Below are 23322 nucleotides of genomic sequence, written 5' to 3' on the forward strand. Positions count from 1 at the left end.
AAGTTCTATTCTCTCTTCTGTCGGTACTAGGGGTCACATGAGATGGGTGTTCAATAGCAGTAAAGTAACTCCCCATCTGTAGGAAGAGTAATCCCCTCATTTGTTGGGGTAAATGATAGATTGTTAATTCTTCCTGTCTCTTGGGTTCATCTTATCTCTTGGGGTAAAGTAACTCCCCATTTTTTGATCCAGTAAAATTCTGAGAAATTGTAAGTTATGTATGCAATATGCTGTCTGCGTTTGACATTGAAATATATATATATGTGTGTATTTAGGCTTCTAAATATACATTTTGCATTATGTACATTTAATTTAAAATTGCATACATATACTCTGAACACTGGTTGTCTTGGTTATATATATCATATACCGTATATATATACAACCCATATATTAACAAAAACATGAGAATCAGAAAAACTCTTAAAGGTTTAACATTGAAATATTGTTACAGATGATATCAGAACAATGTATTATGCACAAATTTGTTATCTACAGAATAACAATCAGGCTGATATGTAGATTAGACCTGACCCTGTCGGTTATTGTGTAGTAGATGAGGAAGTTTTTATGTAGAAGGCTGCCTTCACACTTCTCATTAACTTAACCTACTGACGTCCTGTTAATATGTCCTGGTTTTTAAATGACACTGCAAATAACAAACTATCGGTACTGTAGCCCCAGTATTAACCGTGTATAAATGATATATATGATCTTCTATAAATCAAATTGATTATCATAGCCAATATATGGGACTCAGTGTCAACACTCCACACAATAAATAAACTTAAAATATCAGGGTGGTACAGGCAAATATTCAAAACAAATCATCTGTAAAATAGGAGGCACGGTAGTCTAGTGGTAGGACGCCGTGCTCGTGACCGAAGGGTTGTGTGTTCGACTCACGGCATGGCGCTGTGTTGTATCTTTGATATCAAATTAAAGTAATGAAATTAAATTAAATTTCAGGTTATGATTTTTATCTATATATATACTGTAATAAGTGCTTGCATCATCTGGTCAAGAAGTTGTACTTTCTAGATACAGAAAACAGATCTAGATCTAGACCAGAAACAACTGTTACAGTTTACTCGAGGTTGTTCAACCTCAGTGTTGACCTGAGAATTCCTACGATATAGAAGTGTGTATATATATACTCCCTCCACCTGGGGAGAGAACACAGATGCACTAAAACTGTACCATGGTAAGTTCCCCTTGGTATTGATCAAGTCTGGTGGTCTCTGTGATCTTTCACACGCTCAGGTGGTCAGCAGATGTATATATATCTTGATATTTGACAGAAACAAGAATGTGGTCTCTATCCTCCTACTGTTACTTTCAATATCAGTACATCACATGGATCACTGATCAATATAAATGTATAATATTCACCTACGTATCCTAGATAAACAGAACAGACTAGAAACTCTATGCAAATTCATCAAAATAGTACTACGTAACAAATGAGAAAACTGACACTTTAATTTCACAGTACCCCATGGCATTACCATTCTTCCTATTTTTCATGAAAGTAGTCCGTGAAATATCTGTAGTAGGAGGGTATTTTTACTGGCTACCAGCTACAAATGTTCCCATGATAATACTAGCAGGTGTATTCATTCATTTACACTATGATTTATAAAGGTTCAAGACTGAAACCATTTTTATATTTCAGTCAGAAAAGATAAATCTATCAAAACAAATTTTCATTATTATTTTATATCTTATAATCAAAACTCCATTTATATGGGTAAAAGCTCATCAGGAAAGTGTCCATTCCCAAAGTGACAGCTGTAAAACAAGTTCATAACTATAACACCCAAGTACATATTGGTTTGCTGGATAGTCATCATACATTCATAAACATACATGTATTGTCAGTGGCCTTTCATGATGGCTTCTCCAGCAAGCAACATTAACGGCCTCATGTTTAATTATAAATCACATACTCGATCAGTGGCCTTGACCTCCCCTGTATCAGCAAGCCTGGCGAACTCTCTGATGTTTAATTATAAATTGGTTGTGGTTCTTCATACATCATTTCTTTTTATGGTGGTCAGGTACGAAACTAAAAAGCCCACAGAACTATAATATCACATCACAAAGACCAGAGAACTGATACCGACAGGTTCTAATGCAGATATATCTCAGAAATTACCTGACAAAATTTCAGTTACTTTATCTGATGTCATAAAACTAGATAATATTCATTTTTATTACTTGATAATATTCATTTGTAATAACAATTACAGATACAATGACATGTTTCACAATGGAATCACTATCAGACAGCAATCAAATTGATAACAACACGCTAATCAAGGTTCATGATGATGATGTAAAGGTCATGATCATACTTCCTTCTACAACCGATACTAGATACAGCTAAACAATGAAGTGTGTGAAGGGATAACCCAGCAACCATACACATAAACCCATTTACCCCTAAAGTTGTGAACCTTATCAAATCAAAGGCTGCGCAGGACACATTTGAACTCTTCCAATTCAAAGGTTCGAATAGCTCATTATGAAATTTCAGGGGTGAATGAGTTAAACCTGTTGTTTGTTTTTTTGTCAAGAGCTACCTCCCTTAAAAACTTTATTTTGCATTTTTTTTTTTATTCAGAGTTTTCCATAACATTTCACAACTTCTATTAACACCATGATTCATCTGAATGAAGGTGTACAAGTCCTATATATTACAAAGACCAAACATAATGTAATCAAGACATGGATTGACGTAAACATCCTCAGTTTTCCTTCAAATAAAATGCATTAAATTATTTGGGAGTATGAATGCACTTCTGTTAACAAAACCCCCAAACTACCTATTGATAAAGGCATTGCTGGAAGTGAGGGATGGGTCCACTGTATCCTACACCCTTCCACTGTCCTGAGCTAGCTATATATATAACTACCCTTTATCATTGCATGCTACGTCTGACCATGCAAATATAAACACCCTATAGGACTCTTGGTTATTTGGTAAATGTTGTTTAATGTAAACAGCTGACGCAGAATGAACAGACATCGGATCCGGGTTCCACCCTGTCTTACCCTAACTAGTATTTTAAAACATTTGAATAGAAATTAATAATTTAACACATGAAGAGAATGGTTATAAACATAAATGTGTGTTTACTGACTACGGTACAAGTAAACATGGTTTGTAACTTGATTTAATGTAAATAAAAGCAGTATACAGCAGATTTGCCTGTGTAAACACCATCTCTATCGGAGTTGTCTTGGTGAAACACAGTTATATGATGATCAATCATTACCCATCCAACTCTCTATTAATGCAGCCAAACAGGCTCATGTCTATTGAATTGCAACACATACATTGTATATATGATTGTGGAATGTTTCTGTAAATTGTTTCGTATCAAATATCATATTCAGTTAGAACATACCCATATAATGATGTGACATTCATGAATATAAAAAATACATGTTTTTTTAAATTTCTAGCCTACAAATTAATAACTGGAAAAATGAATTATTGATTATTAAATTGTTGAAACATATTTCTGAAGATACATGTAAATTTATACATTATTCTCCTTTCAAAAACATTCAGCATTATCAAGTAATTCAGAAAAATGAAATGGTATCAATGTATCTCTTGTACTATTCCAATGTATAAATATCATCAATAGATAATATTTGTTTTCAGATTAACCATTATATAAATGCATGTCACAGCAAATGGTTACTGCATGGTAACATATAGATCATGATCACTTCCTGAGAGATAGCGATGTAAATGAATGCATACATAATTAAAATGAAGAGTAATGTAGTTACATGCAGTAGACATCTAGTTAGGTAATGATTCCAACTCCAGGAGAAGGTCATGCATCAGTCAACACCAACATGACAATCTCAATATGGCCAGGTCATGGAAGAAACTTTTCCAGACACACAATAGACTTTGATCAATTCCTCCACCACAGACCCATCATGCTTCACCCAGAAATTCTCATCTCCCCCTTCAGGTACACATGGTCCGTGTACAGTCGAGCAGAAATAACTTCATTGTCAATACAATACACAGAGATCAATTCTGAGCACTTCGTCATCTGAGCCGTAAAGAATTACCACCAACAGGATTTTATTTATGCTGAGTACATTGACCCACTTTCACTACTGTACAAATCTATATTGCAATTACGATGTTTACTGTTTTGATCTGATTGTGGTAGCCACGCCAAGGCAACCAGAATCAATTCAATGTTAAAATATAGTCAGGATCAGATATCACTACTTCCTCAATTGTTACATTATTGCAGCAATTTTTATAATTATAAAATCTAATAAAAATGTATAAACCAATTATTCATCATGCTGTATAAATAATATTTATCAGGAGGAGTATGTGTGTTTCCACCAGGATGTTTTATTGTTTTTAATATCATTCAATGACATTTATCTTTCCATGAGATATTGCACTGAATATATTAAGTGCTTTTGCGTACTAAGGTACAAGAAACCTGGCTTGTGGCTGCAAGCTTCTAATCACAACTGAGACAATATCCTATATAGCTCTAGGCATCTATATCATTAAACCGACCTAAAGATCCTGTGCTTGTGTACCTACCAAGTGTGACAATCACAGTACAGCACCCAGGTTTCTATATGGTTTGAATGCAACACAACATCACAATCATTGTGACATCCTTTTCTAATTCATTTATAGTAATTATTCATTCTCTGCATGTGGATACATAGAGAATCTGGTTTGCAATCACTTTTTTAAAAGGCCCTAGAACTCACATCATTTTTAAAGGTTTTATCAAGCTTAAGCCTTATCTCTGTTCCCATAAAATAAATTTACTTCCTGTTAAACATGACCAGCAATGATAGGTATAGGTGCAACATAAAATCCCTTCCTGTTAAACTGCAGCGACAGGTGAAACTCTTGTTTTCTCTCTCTCTAAAACTTTTATTCATAACCGATATAAGAGCTTTTGCTTATTGAGCTTAAACAGATTTATAACAGCTGTAAATGCATGTGTATGAAGCTTTAAGCTTAGCAAGTCAGTATCCAAAGAGATAAAATTTTATATCAGAGCTGCCTATTACTTAAAGGCTATAATGAAATTATATTGATTTCAGAAACCACAACTTGATCAATATTCCTATTTTCACTTAATTCCACATCCTTTCTTTCATTAATCCAGAGTCAAGATTTCAGTAAGATTTTGATAGTCAAACAACAATTGTTTTACAGGGAAATTGCAATCCTTTAAATAGATTTTTTCTCTTTTGCACATCTTGTTCGACAAAGCATGAATCACTGCTACAAAAACAACTGTCGCTGCAGGCAAGTCAACGATCAAAAAGACCCTATGTGCAGATATGTTGATTTTTTGAGTTACAAATGAATGATTTTTTTTCTCCTTTCCAGTGATACTACTTGGTATTATTTAATATGTGCTGAAACGAGAGATATTATAAGTTGGCAAGCACATATAAATGTACCTAGTTGTCTAAGGTGTATAATTCAGCCCAGTTTTTTGTTCACGTTGAACGACATTTAACATTTAACCAGCTGGTAAAGCATCAACTCTTCTCCTTTGTTTCTAAACTCTGAAAATCATTAGTGATTTACATATACGGTATTGCAACATTTAACAGAAAAGACGAGCTGCCTTTAAGGAATTGACATACAGACGATTATTGAATGACACATGCACTCCACTGTGAACTGCCAGCAGATATGCTTTAAGACCGGCAGATATCAGTGTATGGATCAGGTGACACTTCCTGGTCATGGACCTACAAGGTGGGATAAACGTATACCTTGTCAGACGTGTATACCTAGCCAGCTCACGTACACCAAACAGTGAAGACCTCAACATTTTATTCTTAGGTCTATCCCTAATCTTTCAACAACAGCGAAATAACATTATGGCAAATATTGTGACTATATGTAATGTAATTATAACATACTACATATATCATATATATTGCCTGCATGTTTTCTTTAAATGGATCTAATGTTGTAGTTTTTTAAATTCCAAATTTCACCAAGTAAAACTCCAACAAAATCGTCTGATAATAAAGCTTTGGTATTGCCCATGCATGGCCTATTTGATCAAATCATGTATATTGATATTCCTGATATAAAGTTGACCTTATTTGATTAACATTATCATCTTTAATTATTCCGATGACCTTTAATATCAGATCATGATCATCATATATGTACCTACACTAAAGTACCCAGGCTACAAATAAGATTATAATATATATTAATTCGTTACTTTTTTGTGTTAGGAACTCAAAGTACCTAGGACTCACAATGACTTCACAGTACTGTAACATTATATGTATATCATGACTCTATATGTACATACAAGTTATATATAGGACTGCTTATACAAGTTATATATAGGATATATATGTAAGATTGACATGGTTAACATTCATACAAACAGGATAGTCAGACCTCGTGATCCAACTAGGACATTCATGTACACACACAATGTACCTGTATATAAATAGATACACCAGCCCATCAGTACTGGGTACATGTTTTTCAATGCTGCTAAGTCATGGTAAAGCATCACTGAGTAGGTATAGATTAGAGTTTCGTACATAACAGTACAGGTGGAAAGTCACAGGTGTGTCCTTACGCATCGTCACAGGTGTAAACAAACATAGCCGACTTGAGGATCTACCAATCGCATGAATATATACCGACAGCAGTTCTGTCAATCACAGCAACTCAAATGGGGGAGACACTACATGTATATGTTCCAAATGCAATTTCTGATGTTTCAAAATAACTTCTCAGAAATCAAAAATAATCCAGAAGGCAGATCCAGTGGAAGCCATCTTGTGTGATCAACTCTTTATGTAAATGTAGTATGTCATGCATGGTTGAATTGTATGCATCATCATAATATAACCATGCATGATTGCACATGCATACATGTGTATGTTGTGATATACATCAATTAGGATGTTTGTGTTATTTGTGACAACAGAGTTGGAACCCCAAGACCAAATTAAACTTGGTATTAAGAATTTATCATCTCTATCAAGCTCATGCCTACATTGTATAAATATGGTGAAAGGGTAATTAGGATAATCTATGGTTGAAGTCCTCGTCAGGGACTGGCGGAACCAGCAGGGACAATCACAGAAAAGAGTTTTCTTCAATTCATGCCCAACAATATTAACTCTATGCATAATGTTTTAAGGGTGGTGCTCTCAATCGTTCAATATGTTTCACTTTATATTGATTCATTATTTGACCAGAAAAATGGATATATTGACCGGGAGCATTATAACAGAGTTCAATTTCAATTATTCCAAATGAAGTATGTATGTACATGCATCATCAATAATGTATTACATTATACAACTTGTGATTATGAGTCTCTCGACTGCCAATCAATTACTTTGGTGTGAACTTAAGAACCTGCTGTATAGGGGCATTCAGTAGACTAATATATGTACAACATTTCAAAGCCTTTATACTTAAAATATTAATTAACTCTGTTTAAGTGTTATGGAGTTTGACTCAAGAGAAAAGACCAAAACAGAAGTTATTGAATCAGAGTTCAAATCACATTTGAATAACTATCTCGAGTGCATAGACATAAAACCATAAACACTACAAAGTTTATAAGTTTTTGCATAAAAGTTTGTAGGAAACAAGTGGTCCAATTACTTACTATAGTCATTAGATTTTGCAACTCAATAAAGCAACATTTTCCTGCAAAATTACATACAGTATATATATAAACTACGGGCGAAATTGATATTCTGATAATTAAATGACACATTTGACACATTTCCTACCTGAATTTTTTTTATCAGGTATGTTTTGTGCTACATTACACTATCCTTGCTTCAGATCACTGATAACTGTACTTTTCACCCATATCAGTAGCTTATGTAAGCCTTCTTTAAGTGAAACGTGACATCCACATTAGTGAATTTGAAGCTACATGCTGACTTTGTATACACAAGGAAACCTGGGGGCATTGCGAGTCCATAAACTCAACAGTATACTACTTACTAGTTACATTCATGACAATTAATACCAATTCCCAATACATATATATATAAGTTACAACTAGTAACTAGGCACAAGGTACTACCGTTTGTTAAAGCTGTCGACAGTAATACACCCGTAACAAGTTACAACCATTGACACAATATGGACAGAACATTTATAACTTTCCCACAACCACAGATATTTAAATCAGGTTTCTCAAATGCAAGTGACCTATCCTATAATTAATCCACTTATTTAAGTTATTAGTTACTGTGGTATCTCTACATATGCTGTAAGACATATATACCACAGTGTAAGTGAAAAGTGCCACTGTAAGCTGGGCAATGGCCTTCTATTTGCCATTTTCTTTTAATTTTACATAATATAAATATAATGACCACTCTAATGGGAAAGTTGCTCTCAGTTTCCAGGATTTCCCCTGGACCTCGAAAATAACATGGATACAAACAAAAATACACAATTCCTGTTGTTGTGTATCATATCACAAAGTTAACAATAGTCAGGTATGTATACGTAGATCTAGATTTCACAGTTTTCACAGAGCACGCTATACAACACATCAATCTATCTTTAGCTGCTCTTTTCACCAGTAAGAGTAGAGAGTCATGATTTGTTTTCATATGGACGAATTGAAACCTGCCAACGCAAAAGAACCTTTTTGAATTCATAATAAATGTATGTAGTTTCAGGCATAATAATCTGCCACACTTGGAGCAGTTCAAGATAGTCTTGAATGATGAATGTGGAAATTTCTATAAATACAGTCCCCACTTCTGAACGAACTTCAGTATCAAAATTGAACTAAGGGCCATAACTGTGTATATATATACAGCGGGGAACAAGATCTGATTTCTGTACTCGCTTACAAAGTTTGACAATTGATACACCCAAAAAGTTGTGACACACTGAACATGATAAATCGATAACTAATACATGAAATGCAAACCTATAGCTACTCCGAGGATTTAGTACCTTGTTTACTATAATGAGGTCAGTCACAGATTAAATTCCTACAACCTGTACTGTTCTGAATATGAAAAATTACAAACATCATATGAGATATGACTATTTCTTTTGATAACATGAAATCGTGAGTCTTTGACTGGCATCATAATATAACTCTTACTACAAATGTATCCAGTTATATAAGCAATCCAGGCCAGTTACACAAGCAATATCAGTGATGTTTTAGGGTGAATTTGCTATTGGGGCCTTATAAATGCCCCTTCCCTTTAAAAATTTCTTCTGTATTTTCCCAAAATTAATGCAAAAGTCACCTTATTTCCCAAAATCATGCTTTTGTGTGTGATTTTCCCCAAAGTCACAAGGCATAGACCGCTTTGAAAAGGAGGTTGAAAAGAAGGTAAAAAATTCACTGAATGTGTATATAATTTACAGGTAAAAAATCACTGAATGTATATATAATTTACAGGTAAAAAACTGTAACATTTGTCCATTAGGCTAAGATTTTAAAACAAAAGTATCTAGCAATCATCAAGGAAGACTTGTGCACTCATTAGAGAGCTATGTTTATACATATAATGGGAATCCTATTTGTGTATGACACTTCCAGGAAAGTGCTCATGTGGCCTTAAAAAAACTTTCAACATTCATATAACAAGAATTAAATAAATGAGGAAGTTTTATTAGTGTCTGGAGCAAGTTTCTGTGGATCTGGGATCAGTCATAGTCATACAGTCATTATACAAGCCTTTTTAGAGTTACAATAGGATTAGTCCGAATTATTCTGACGTTTTATCAACTTTTTTCATATTGGTCCGTCATCGATTAACGTCAGAACTCCGGCCCTCTATAATATGCAGGAAATATACGACCCGCGCCCGGAGCGCACTTCAAACTGATATTTTAGAAACAAATCGTCACTTTCACACACATGTCGCACATGGATTGAAAGATCTATTCTTTATGCACTAGGTGGTATCAATAACATGTTTCAAAGATTATTACGAAAAGTATTTTCCAACGTTTTCTATACCAACCCATGTGTTTAATGGAAATTAGGCCATGAGCAATATCACATGACTTGACGATATCTCGCGTTACCGAAGGTATTTCCCAACGTTATGACTTAGGCCGGCGAGATTTTAGTCACGTGGCATTAGAAGGCGCTATCAAAAACAATAGAGTAAAACAGAGTAAGTTTGAAAAAATGTTTTTAGTGATTGTATTGGTTATTTGAGGCATGTTATGCATGATCGTCTTGTGCATAAAGAATAGATCTTTCGATCCATGTGCGACATGTGTGTGAAAGTGACGATTTGTTTCGAAGATATCAGTTTTAAGATGCGCTCCGGGCGCGGGTCGTATATTTCCCGCATAATATAGAGGGCCAGAGTTCTGACGTTAATCGACGACAGACCGATATGAAAAAAGTCGATAAAACGTCAGAATAATTCGGACTACAATAGGATAAACCTCTAAGCTTTTCACCAGTACATACGCCAAATCAAAATAGAGTCAAGTTTTGTTGTTGATTCTTATATTTCCAAACAAACTTTTACTTGAAATTGTTGACTTCCTAACCCTAACATTTACTAGAATTTCGATATCATATGAAAAATGAAACACCAATTGATAATCTATAATTCAAACTAAAGAAATGTACAATGAATATGAATGAACTGGTCTAAATCCAAAACATACATGTGCAATTGTCAATGTCCTAATATCGTGAGCATACAATGTTCATTCTAGATATTGAACCCAATGTGTTGTGCAACACAAAATCTAGGTCATATGTAAAATGGGCAAATGGCTAAGCCAATGTTATCTATGGATCATCATATATAATGATGGTTTGTTTTAAGAAGATATGCATCAGCATGGTGGTCAGTCACTGTAACCCATACAGTCAACATCCCTAATTGTATACATGGTCAGTATACAGTATATATATAACCCTAGTGGTCAAATCTGTACTGTAATGACAGATCATACTAGTCCTGTCTGAAGTACTGATATCACTTTTGGTGGAGTACTATTTGGGATGGGATCTTTGCCTAATGTGTAGCAATTTTGGGGGTTTGGAATAGTCCTAAAGAATATACCCAAAGCACTTTTCAAGAATCCCCTACCACCACCACACCCTATTCTGCAGTGATCCTTTCACGCCAGGTCACCAACTCACACATTCTCATTGCCTCCCGCCCCCCTACAACACTGCAGAAATAAAAAAACCATCATTCTTCTGGGACCCCATCCCTCACCATTCAATATACCACCACAAATAGTTCAGCAGAATTACTCCACCCTGTGTTGAGGGATCTTCTGAAGACTGAATGAGGACATGAGAATGAGGGGTCAATGTAGTGAGGTGATCATGATCATTTGGTTGGTTGATTGGTTGGTTGGTTGATGGGTTTTCCGTCTATACTTCCCTGACGAAGTCGGTGTTCGGTCGACGTGAGGGGGTAAGTTGCCGCTTACCAGGCCCTCGGAGATTTAAAAGTCCTGCCCATCCAGGTCACGCTTTGAGGTTGGAGAGCTCCTCAGATGTGGACAGGCTGTCACAGCTACTGCGGTCCACAGACTGACGTCCTTAGTGTAGTCCTCGCTGTCCTCTGATCATGATCAGGTTGGGGGAACCCTAAGGTGTGTTTTGGGAGTGACGGCTGCAGTATGTGGGAGGTGCACATCAGTGGACATGCATTGGTGGATTTGGAGTTAGAGCCCCAATGTAAGGGGGGTTGTATTGGGTAGGTATCCATGCATGCAGAACATATAAGATGGTGAAAGTGGAGACCAAACTATTTGTTTAGATGGGGCAACAAGGGGTAGGATGTATCAAACTGGGAAAAGTTGGAGTTGACCAGGTTCTAGCTAGTATAGGCTCTATTGGGATCTGAACTGATATCCTGCTGTACCTCTAATTGTTGATGTTATGGGGAATGATAGTTATGTGGATATGATTGGTGGATTGTTATTAAACAAGATTATATTGATAAACATGGAAATGGAGCTAATAATAGGCTTAGTATAACTATGATACTCAGTGAAGCAGAAAATATAGCTGCCAGTGACCTAGTAGGCTACATCTGATATACTGTAATGGTATGGTTAAATTTCTTCGAAACATATCCTAATTTAAAGCCAATTAAATGACTGTTGGACTTCAAAGTATTTGAGTTGTAATGGAGACTAAAGTCAAATCTAGCTATGACTTCCTAAATTTAATAAATAGGTAATTAAAGAACTTGCACTATATCAGTATATGGGGTAAAAATAGAAATGGGTTCGAATGGAGTAGGTGAATAACTCAAACATGCTTATATTTTTAATTATATGTTGATATTAAACTAGCCTAATATTAACATTAATAATAACTGGCATGGTATCATCACGGTTACTGGTCCTGTACATATAAGCCTATTATTGTCAACAAAATGATTACTTCTGTAGGCCTAGTTCAGTAGTTGGTGATGTACCAAAAGGCATGTCAGTGCGACGTCAATTTAATGTATATCTAACTTTCTCAAGACTACACTCTGTATGATAATGTGGCCATCAGCAACTTATGATCATCAAAATAATGTTCCACATGACGCATATAGGTCGAAACAGAGAGTATATCCTGGTGTCTTACCATGTCAACATCATGCCCAGTAACGAAAGGTCACGAGAGATTCTCGTCTGACAGACAACCAGTTTTCATGTAAATCCAAAATATATGACACACAACAGTTCGGTTCGAAATCGATTCGATTAATAAGAAATCAGATTTGGCTATTTGTCGATATCCTTTCCAAGTCATGTCTGTATAGAAACGCAATGAAATTCCGACATCAGTTTCATGTTCGGGAATCTTACGAACAGGCGAGAATTGATTTTTTTTGCTCGTAGCTTCTGGGAATTCGTGTATCAAAATGGAAGGTTCACGCGAGATATCCATTAAATGTAAAGTATATATAAATGATCTGTTAAGTATGGATTTACTGAGTATGTTATTTTTTCAATAGACTTACTCATTCAGTTGTGACCAGCCTCAGAATACGTAGATAAATTCGGGTTGAGCCACCATATTATCCACCATAAACTAAATGATCACGTGATCTTTGACGTAACACCTACCCAAACATTGCTGGTAAAGGGGACGATTTTGTTGTTGTTGAAATTCTGTTTACAGGCAAGAATATAAAAACTAATATAATCTGTGTAAATATTATTCAATAATTTCACATTTTAAACGACTAAATTATTAAAAGAACATAGTTGCAGGTGCTTTGAATGTTTTGAACGTGCCTTATTTCAGAAGCTTTTTATCAACGCCGACAAACACATACACATGTTCTGAAAACATGGCTGACACAGGAAAGGTCCAAAACGTGATCGCAGATGCAGGAGCTTTCATCAGAAATGCTCCTCTTCAGGTATATTGACACGCCATCAATGGCAAGAATTAAAAACGTAGCCGCGTTTAATGGATGGTCCAATTTATATTGATTGGAATGACGAACGAAATAAATTGCTGTTATATTACTTGTCAAACTCCAGGATGTCAAAATATAAACGATAAATTCATTATTGCACAATGTAAAAGTAAGCTCAATATGTTAGGCCTATATATTTCCTAAAAGTATGACGATGTGCTTTTCCTGTTACCTTTAGTTAATAGAACGTAATCAATTTGTTAAATAGCGTAACATATTCTAACCAACACCTGAGGCAGAAATTAAAATTAGTTTCAGCTCCAGTACTCTGTGTCGATTGAGCCACAGGGGTTCGTTACAAATATACTGGTATAGGTCACAGCACACAGGTGCTGTGACCAATATCAGTGTAGCATATGTGTATTTCAAACATTTGTAACTGAAGCTATAACCACGTACTGGATCACTGTCAAATCTGGCGGTATGGCTAAATTTGGCTTTGTAGTCAAATATGACTTTTATACGTATATAGAGCAATAGTACTAATATTAATACCCGGCCTCCTCTGCCTCGGCCGGGTATTAAATCGATCCCATGCCTTGTAATGGAGCAAGCCCGGTGTGAATCACACCGGGGCGATCTAAGAATTATTGACAGCACATTGGTCCGCATCCATAAATAAGGTGGTAGTATGAACTATTTCTGTTGATATCCTGCACAACTTGAAGTTTAACTCTGCCTAAAATGTCGTTAAATTATCAAGTTAACGTAGCAAGCGTAATCGAAATCTGAATTGACCTCCATGTTGGAAAGATCGTCTCTCTTCCCATATAGGTCAGACGTCCAAATATGGGTGTCATGACCCAATATGGAAATTGTAGTAAACATGGCGGCATCAGTAGTAATACTATATTTGGCCATGCAGGCCATATATAGAAAGGATAATTGAGATAACATCACGCGTGATCTGTCATGGTGGTCGTTTCTATTTTTTTCCCCAAGACGGCCTTTGTTAATTTCGTAACAGTGTTTTTGCATGGGTAAGGATTCGTTTTTTCAACAAATATGCAATATTTTGATAACATTATACGCATATGAGGCGTGAATTATATGCAATCTTACAGATTAACACTTTTGATTTTGCTCCATTAGTTGGTATAGGACCGCTTCGTAGCTCTGACGACGCAATATATAAAAAAATCTCTCGTCGTCAGAAAGCTACGTTATCGCAGCTAATAGAGCAAATGTAAACAAACACACCAGTACTGGTCATAATTATCTTGTGCACATCGTTTGAAATGTTGACCAAACATGTGAGTCAGTGAAATGAGAAAGATTTTCATATGAATATTCAATTTTCAGTCATTTGTTTGAATTCCATCATTGCTTTTTTCCCCTTTCAACATATATCACTTATTAGTAACAAACTATAGTGTGTCTATTCATTATGGCACCTGCTTCGTTCATGTTACTGAAGATAAGCATCCCTATGATGCAGATTCGACCCGTCCTTTCGGAAGATGTTCATCTTCCAAGAAAGATTGATAAGATGCATTGAAAGTTGTTCATGGGTGTCTGGAGGGAGTGAAATGTTTTGTGTTTTGGTACAGAAATCGTTAATATTCCAGTCTGACCATCAGATGGAGAGGATAAAAGGACGCAAGTACTAAGAATTGCAACAGTGACATTCAACAAAGTTACCGGAAATTGAGTTTTTAGATAAAAATCTTTCATTTCACTGATTCATCTGTTTGTTCAACACTTCAATCGATGTGCATGAGATAATTATGTCCAGTACTGGCGTGTTTGTTCTCAATTTACAGTCAGAATTTCAAACACATGTGTTTCCATTTGCCCTATATACTTGTAGTCATATTTGACTATACAGTGGAATCTGTATTAAGCAACTACCCAAGGGAAATTAAAAAAAAACGGTCGTTTAATAAAAGTGGTCGTTTAATAAAGTTTGACCATATTTTGTACACACATATGACTATAACCAAACGACTCCTTATTCAGACAACTGTAAACAGACCACCGCCCCAAGCGCACATACTGGTAATTTAAAACAACATCGTTCAACAGATCAGGTGAATAACTAAACAATAGTCGAGTGATAATTATGACAGTAAACAAACAACAAAGAGTGTTTGAAAAGAATTGTCATTACACTCAGAACAAAAGATCGATGGAGACTTGTTGAAGTTCTCAACTTACACGACTGTGTTTTGGGTAATTACCATGATTTAAGCTAACTTAATTGTTACGAAATATATTGCTGTTGGAATGACAGCTGTTCCTGTGTTGGTCCAATAGATGGGTTCACATGTATTATTCCTTTAATGTTACGATGGAAACTGGAAAGAGAATCGATCCAGTTAAAAAATTGACCAAAATAAAGCCAACATCATGTTGCCGTAAAACAGACCGGTATTGTTGTCTTTAGTACTTTGGCATTGAGAAGTTCAGGGATGTTATTTAAGGCGTTCAATATTGATGAGGAATTAGAAACGATATGTATGCTAACATAAACATAGTTAGTGCGAAGTTACGCTGATATTTAATGATAATTTCGAACAAGAGTGCTGTCGTGACCATCTCTCAACAGACCCGATTTCAAGAATGAAAACCTGCCAGTCTACTTCATCCAATCAAATGGAGGATATCGTAGGGTTAAAGGTTACATTGCCTAGCCGGACACTCGCGCAATCTAAATGGTTTTGCTCAGCTGCGATAAATATTGGTCCATATTTTCACTGCTAAATCATCAATATCGGCAGTTAGAAAAATCACTTTTTATTTGTTTCTACATATCAAGGAATTTATTATAAATTTGGAAATTGCTATTTTTCAAATTTGTTCATTGAACTTGGTAAAAAGATCTTTAATTAGCCCTTCGTCAAATGTGGTGACGGTCGCAAATATTTCAACGATCGTTTGGTATATTTTCGTCAAACATGGTCGCTAAAATGTATCAAATGTAGTTGTTTAACGTAATTTTGGGGTCATTTTCGGTGGTCGCTGGTCGCTTTAGTTAAATTCAATAGTAAAAACGGTCAGGAAGAATAAAAAGTGGTTGCATAAAACAGATAGTCGTTGAATACAGATGGTGGCTTGAGCAGTTTCGACTGTATATTTGTCTAGCTAAATCTAGCTATAAAGCCAGCTTTGCCGATGCTCCAGTACCTGATAACAGCAGTAAAGACCTTTTTAAATGTGGACATTTACATTTTTAAATTATGCATTTACAAAATAAAAAAATAAGCTCAAAAACCTGCTATAAGTTATGGGTGTTTATTGGTCTTTACAACTACTAGGGTGTACATAGCCTGATTTTCCTCTGGGCCTGACACCAGACTTAGGCCTGGACATTTTGACAGATAGGTGTCTGGTGTGGGACCAGAGTTCTTTACTATATATGAAAACGTGGAATTCTCCAACACTGCTTGGTATATATAGGAGAGTTTCAATTGCTGACAGCAAAAATCTACTATGACACCGTACAACACATACCTTATATATATCGATAAAAGGGATATTGATTGATCTAAACCCATCCTTATCATCACCAACATTCCATCAGTAGAGTCCTCTGTTTCAGTAAAACAAATCCATCCTGAGCGACGCGATTTTGTAGGTTCAAATTTGTAGGAGTGACTTATCGACAAACTACTGATCTGAACCGAAAACAGAAAATATGATTCTTATTGAGCAGTTTTTTGGACTGCCTCATTTTGTTGATAAGTCAGCTGTTATATAATCACTAAATATAGTAAAACTGGAATTGTCGAAAGTATACATACTTATGTCATTTGGACATTTTGGTCAATTTTCAGAGCCTTTTAATGTATACCATATATATACCAAAAAGTAACTACATTAGTTAGTTACATTTGCTGGGAAACTGCATGTCAATTTGATATTATCTGGCACTGTCCATATGTTATAATGTGTTGCGGGATCATATACATGTACATGTATTTTCATTGCTATTTAGTTCCCTGATCTAATAAATATGAGAAATCTAACAAAAAATGTGATGATGATAATAATGTGCTTTATGTTATTCACTGAAAATCTAAATTTCAGAGCATCGGTGAGAAGATTTACTCCCTACCTGAAGTTGTGAATGAGATCCGTGACAAAGCCACCCGTCAGCGCCTCCAAGTGCTACCCTACCAGCTCCACTTCAGACAGCCATCCTCTGAATCCATCAGATTTGGTATGTGTTTCAAGACTATCCAAATGTACAAAAATTGTTGTTTTTTTGTATTTTAGGATATTATTTTTGAGTAGGTTGGTTTTTTGTAGGTTATTTTTGTACTTTCTTTCTGTAATTTTGGAAAATTTCATTGACTTGTAGTTTGTTGTTGCAAAGAACTTACTTTCTAATGCATTTTTGCTTGTAAAATTTGAGTCTTTTATGATAATATATAGCCTTATCAAGTGTTGTAGGTCCCAAACAATCGTTAATTAAGATGACATTGACAAGATTGCTGAGGTTCAAACTCATGTCTACAGTTTTCCATCACCTTTTCTGCTTCTTTACAATAAACAGTGACAGAATTCGCTAAGAAGACTGGAGACTATCGAAGTCTATCTGCTGTGGATATCAAGGTCATGGCCTTGACCTACCAGCTCGAGAAAGAGGTTGTGGGGTCAAGTCACATCAAGATCACACCAGATAGAAAGGTAAGTAGTATCGCCATAACCTACCTGTTAAAGTAAGTCCTGTTTATTACCATAACCTACCTGTTAAAGTAAGTCCTGTTTATCACCATAACCAATCTGTTAAAGTAAGTCCTGTTTATCACCATAACCTACCTGTTAAAGTAAGTCCAGTTTATTACCATAACCTATCTGTTACAGTAAGTCCTGTTTATCACCATAACCTATCTGTTAAAGTAAGTCCAGTTTATCACCATAACCTATCTGTTAAAGTAAGTCCTGGTTATCACCATAACCTATCTGTTAAAGTAAGTCCTGTTCTGTTTATTACCATAACCTACCGGTTGAAGTAAGTCCTGTTTATCACCATAACCTACCTGTTAAAGTAAGTCCTGTTTATTACCATAACCTATCTGTTAAAGTAAGTCCTGTTTATCACCATTACCTATCTGTTAAAGTAAGTCCAGTTTATCACCATAACCTAACTGTTAATGTATGTCCAGTTTATCACCATAACCTATCTGTTAAAGTAAGTCCAGTTTATCACCATTACCTATCTGTTAAAGTAAGTCCAGTTTATCACCATAACCTACCTGTTAAAGAAAGTCCAGTTTAGCAGCATTACCTATCTGTTAAAGTAAGACCTGTTCTGTTTATCACCATAACCTATCTGTTAAAGTAAATATTAGAACAGTTTACAACCTTTATTACTGTGGTTACAGACAACGCAAGTGAAGAATTAACATTGTAGATCAATTAGAGTTAAGTCTATTACTGACCAGGGATCAATCTAGCTTTTAGGGGAATCTATCCTTTTTCAGATTTGGGGGAAATTTAATTTGATACAAGGCTCTAGCATCATGAAGGTAAAAGATAAATGTTTTGTCTGACATACATGTGTGCAGTATATTTCAATTTATAAACTATTTTAAGCTTAAAATTGTAGAATGTTTGTTTAAATTATGCGAATAAAATATATATAATATATGCAGTATTATGGATTTTAACTGTTGAACTCTAAAGAAAACATATAAGGGGAAATATTTTGAAGAAAAAATGCTATTTTCTTGTTAAAATAAGGGAATTTTGAAGCACATAGGGGGAATTTCAAAGAACATGTTGATTTTCTTCAGTAGGGGAAACTACCCATAAATGGTAGTGAATCAAGTCTAGATTGATCCCAGTCTGTGTATCAAAGTAATTGCTTGAACATGTTGACAGGCTTTATAGGAGAAAAGACAGTGACACAAGATCTAAATAATGACTGCCCACCATTTTAGGGGTTGTTAAAAAACTACTGAAATAATGACCTCTTCTTTCTTTCAGATAGAATGGAATGCCACCAGGAAAATGTTAGAGAAACCAACAGATATTGCTGGATTTTATATAAGTTCAAAGGTAGGATGTCTAGATATCCTTTGTACATTGCAAGTGCATATGACAGTTGAGGTCATGATTCATTCAAGTCAGAATAGTTGTAACAGATAATTACATTTGTTTTTACACCAAATGCTGCACTTGACCATGCCACATCATTTCAGGAATCCTATTTTACAGATTGTGATCTCAGCATCTGGTTTCATTATCAATCCTGTTGCTGGCTTTAAAATAGGACTTATTCATTTCCTTTTGGTAATCAAAATGAAAAACACAATGAAATTGATATATGATGTAAATATTTTTACAAAATTGTAAGTTAGTTTTGTTTATAAATACTGAAGATAAGATTTAAGGTATTTATACCAGATTTCCATCACACACTAAAACCATTTCAGAAGTCGTTTCTTAGGATTAATGACAAAATTGGAAAAGTGATTTAATATCTCTTTTCTGAATCGGTATATATTCATAGATAAAGTGAATGGATATTCTTTTGCAAAAATTTGTGCTGGTATAAGCACAAATGAATTAAATCCATATTTAACATTAAGCCCTAACTGGCTTTAATAGGGTAAATATGGCTGTAACCAATTTATAGCAGTCATTTGAGAGTATGCAGTTGTCAATTTATCTACATACATTGTAGAGCTGTAAATCTATTTCTAGGCAAACAAATCCAGGACATCCTCAGAGTGTACATCAGACATCATAGAAACCAGAGGAGACGAGGCACATGATACACAAGAAGTGATGACATCATTAGAAAATCAGAAAAATGTCAACAGCAATTGTGAAAATATTGAACCAGTAGAAAAAGACAGCAAAACAAACACAGACAGTAGTTGTCTGCAAGATTCTAACACAGAAAACGAGGACTGTGAAAATGATAGTAGTAGTAGACTTTTAGCTGAAGGCGACACACTATCTGCAGATATTCTTGAGGAGGAAAGTGAAGAAGAGGAGGAGGAGGAAGATGAGGATGATGATGATGATGATGATGATGATGGATGGATCACGCCTAGCAATATTAAGTCTGTAAAGGAGAGGATGGGAGACGTAAATACAGAGAAAGCAGATGTATCTGTAGGCTGTCTAACTACTGACTTTGCGATACAGGTAATTGACATTAAATACAAATGATATTTAGCAAAACAAGCTTAATACTGTCAGATGACTGATAGTAAGGGACATCACCAGTGTGTTAGCAAATGAAATATATAATAGTACAAACAGGTGTAGAAAATGATAAGGTGTAAGAGAGATTTTTTTTTTTTTTTTTGAGAAAACGTTACTTGGGAAAAGAAATGCTTATTGTCAAAATTCAATGAAGAAGTACAACATTATGTGTATGGAGACAAGTGATAGCCCGTGTGATAACTTGTTGACTAATCCATTTGTAGAATGTGCTGATACAGATGGGCTTGAATGTGATCTCCGTGGATGGGATGTTGATCAAGAAGGCCAAGAGTTATGTCCTCCGCTGCTATGCCTGTCTAAAGTAAGTTATCTGCTAACTTAATTATGGCATATGCCATTAATGGTTACACTAGTGTAGACAGTGTTACCCATGACTGTCCCATACTTATTCTTAACCACTGAAAACACCTTGATAATACACATAACCTCTAGAAATTGCAGTTTATACATTTCTCAGACAGGTTGAGGTCACTATTGGAAATAAAATAAGCTATATCCCTGTCCCAGCACTAACTTTCCTGGTATTAATGATAATTAGCTAAAACATTCAAGTGGGAGAGTACCCTAAATGTACAGTGATATGTTACATACATTTCCCCAGTCCATACCACCAAAGTCAAGGTCATCTAAAGGTCAAAGGTCAGATGAGCTATATTTTTGCTGCAGAGGTCAATCTTTTACTATGGAATATGACTGAAGGATGGTGTATATCACCACTAGATGGAGTGTCACAAACATTTCCAGTTCCTTTTACTAGGCCATGTGTATATCCTTGTCCACATGTTTCGGACCTATTTACAGATAATATTTCTTTATGTTAATGAAGGAGATTCAGGCTCCATTCGCGTATCCCGGTTGAAACTAAAAATGCACAGTTTTGGAGAATAAAAAACAATGTATCAAGATTATTAAATGCCTTTCTTCTACGTGTCCACTGAATAACATAACATATCTTTAAAACTACATGTGACTTGACATTGTTTTAGAAAGAATAAAACTACATGTGACTTGACAATGTTTTAGAAAGAATAAAACTACATGTGACTTGACAATGTTTTAGAAAGAAATAACGCAAACTAGCAATAGTCAGCATTTTAGTTTTGATCAGGTACATCTGGACCCCAGCCTCAGTCCAGATCGGTTCAACCGTTTCAACCGGATACACGAAAGTACCCTATGTTTTTGACAATGATCATTGACTTTATGTATAATAAAACTGTATTTTCAATGTTACATGTTTAATCAAATGAAATGTACATAGATGTGTATTTCTAATTTCCAGGATAACGAGTAATGTGTTAAAGGAGTTCTGCCCCACGTGTGGTAACAACACACTACAGAAGGTCACCATGACGGTGGAGGATGACGGCTCTATTCGCTACTTCCTGTCCAGACGTAGACCAGTCAGCACCAGGGGCACAAAGGTCAGTCAAAACCGAGAGTAATAGAGCTGAAAGGGAGCAAAATTCATTCAGTACATAGTGAGCTGTTGTCCTTGGCTCCGTTATAACTGCAACAAGGTCATGAAGTCCCATCAATCTATCAGTCAGAATAAACTAAAGCTTCTAAACTAAAGCTTCAATACGAGAAACAAAGGTTAGGCAGTACAGTGGGAACAAGTCAGTTATTTAAACTACAGAGAGAAAAAGAGCACTTCAAACTGAGTTGCAGAAATAAATGTCATGGCAGGGGTTTCAGTCGCTGATAGAGTTGGATGAAAACCTCAGATATCCCCAGTCAATCATACAAATCATGTTGATCTGTCCCATAGAAATTCAGAAATTCATTTTAAGAAATTATAACTTCATTGATATTTTTTTTTCCACTTCAGTTTTCACTGCCCTTACCAAAGGGAGGTAAACACGCTGTGAATCCTATTCTGGCTGAGGACACTCCTGTTGCCCAACAAAGGTCTACACGCAAGTCTAAACAGAAAATCGATGCTTTAAATCCTGATTTTGTTACTGGTAGCTCACCCTTCAACGTCAATGACATCACAAGCCGAGCCTCACAGCTAGGGATCAAACAAGGGCGCTCCTCCAACACATTCAACAAGAGAAACCCCAATGAAGTGCGCAAAAATTATGGAAAAAGGAAATAAATTATCAAGTTATCTAATCATGATAAACTTCCTGTTAATGTTTTAATAAAATTTGTATATGTGAAATATAACAATGTGATTTGTTTTTCTTTAAAAAAGTCTCAGATACATATATAATTATTTTTGTTACTGGCTGTTGGATAAAACATGTCAAATTGAAATCAATTGAGGGTGCATGGTTGTAACTTGTCCTACATCATACTTCATTTGGTTTACAAAGTTTTGACAGTGTGGCTGAATATTCAAATGATTGAGTTCACAGTTACTTACATATTTACTCCCCTGGCTTTTCCAGGATAGTGCTTATAAATCAGGCGTAAGTTGTATTGAGAAATACTGTGAAGGAAAACTACTAAAATATGATGAGGGGATTTTTTAAAACTAAATATGAGGATCAGTTGAATATTTTGTAAACACTCGCAAAAATTGTGAACTAATATTTTCATTCCCTCTATTGGAGAAAGCTATAGATGAGTCGGTCCATCACACTTGTTTCGGTGCAGGCTAAGTTTGATTGTCAATTTGATGCATGCATATTATACATAATTAGGGAG

The 23322-nt window shown here is 35.3% G+C and overlaps 2 protein-coding genes across 4 annotated transcripts in view; one reads left to right on the forward strand and one right to left on the reverse strand.

Annotated features, from left to right (window-relative positions):
• The window catches only part of LOC110466815 (NEDD4-like E3 ubiquitin-protein ligase WWP1), a 47994-nt gene extending 34890 nt beyond the window's left edge, over positions 1–13104 (reverse strand). For 2 of the 3 annotated variants that reach the window (XM_021523578.1, XM_021523575.1), the window contains exon 1: positions 13018–13104. The gene's annotated coding sequence lies outside the window, so the exon portion shown is untranslated. Of the gene's footprint in view, positions 1–6496; positions 6867–13017 lie in introns of those variants that run through there. The other variant, XM_021523576.1, reaches the window with a different exon arrangement.
• Positions 13105–13314: 210 nt separating this feature from the next.
• LOC110466795 (RNA-binding protein NOB1-like) lies at positions 13315–22833 on the forward strand. Its single transcript, XM_021523555.1, has 8 exons — positions 13315–13422; positions 17512–17644; positions 17981–18114; positions 19417–19488; positions 20137–20586; positions 20871–20968; positions 21950–22091; positions 22499–22833. The coding sequence occupies exons 1-8, from the start codon at positions 13351–13353 to the stop codon at positions 22766–22768; spliced, it is 1371 nt and encodes a 456-aa protein (XP_021379230.1). The 5' UTR covers positions 13315–13350; the 3' UTR covers positions 22769–22833.
• Positions 22834–23322: the final 489 nt, after the last annotated feature.

This window comes from Mizuhopecten yessoensis, unplaced genomic scaffold, assembly GCF_002113885.1.
Source record: "Mizuhopecten yessoensis strain PY_sf001 unplaced genomic scaffold, ASM211388v2 scaffold11145, whole genome shotgun sequence".
Lineage (NCBI taxonomy): Eukaryota > Metazoa > Mollusca > Bivalvia > Pectinida > Pectinidae > Mizuhopecten > Mizuhopecten yessoensis.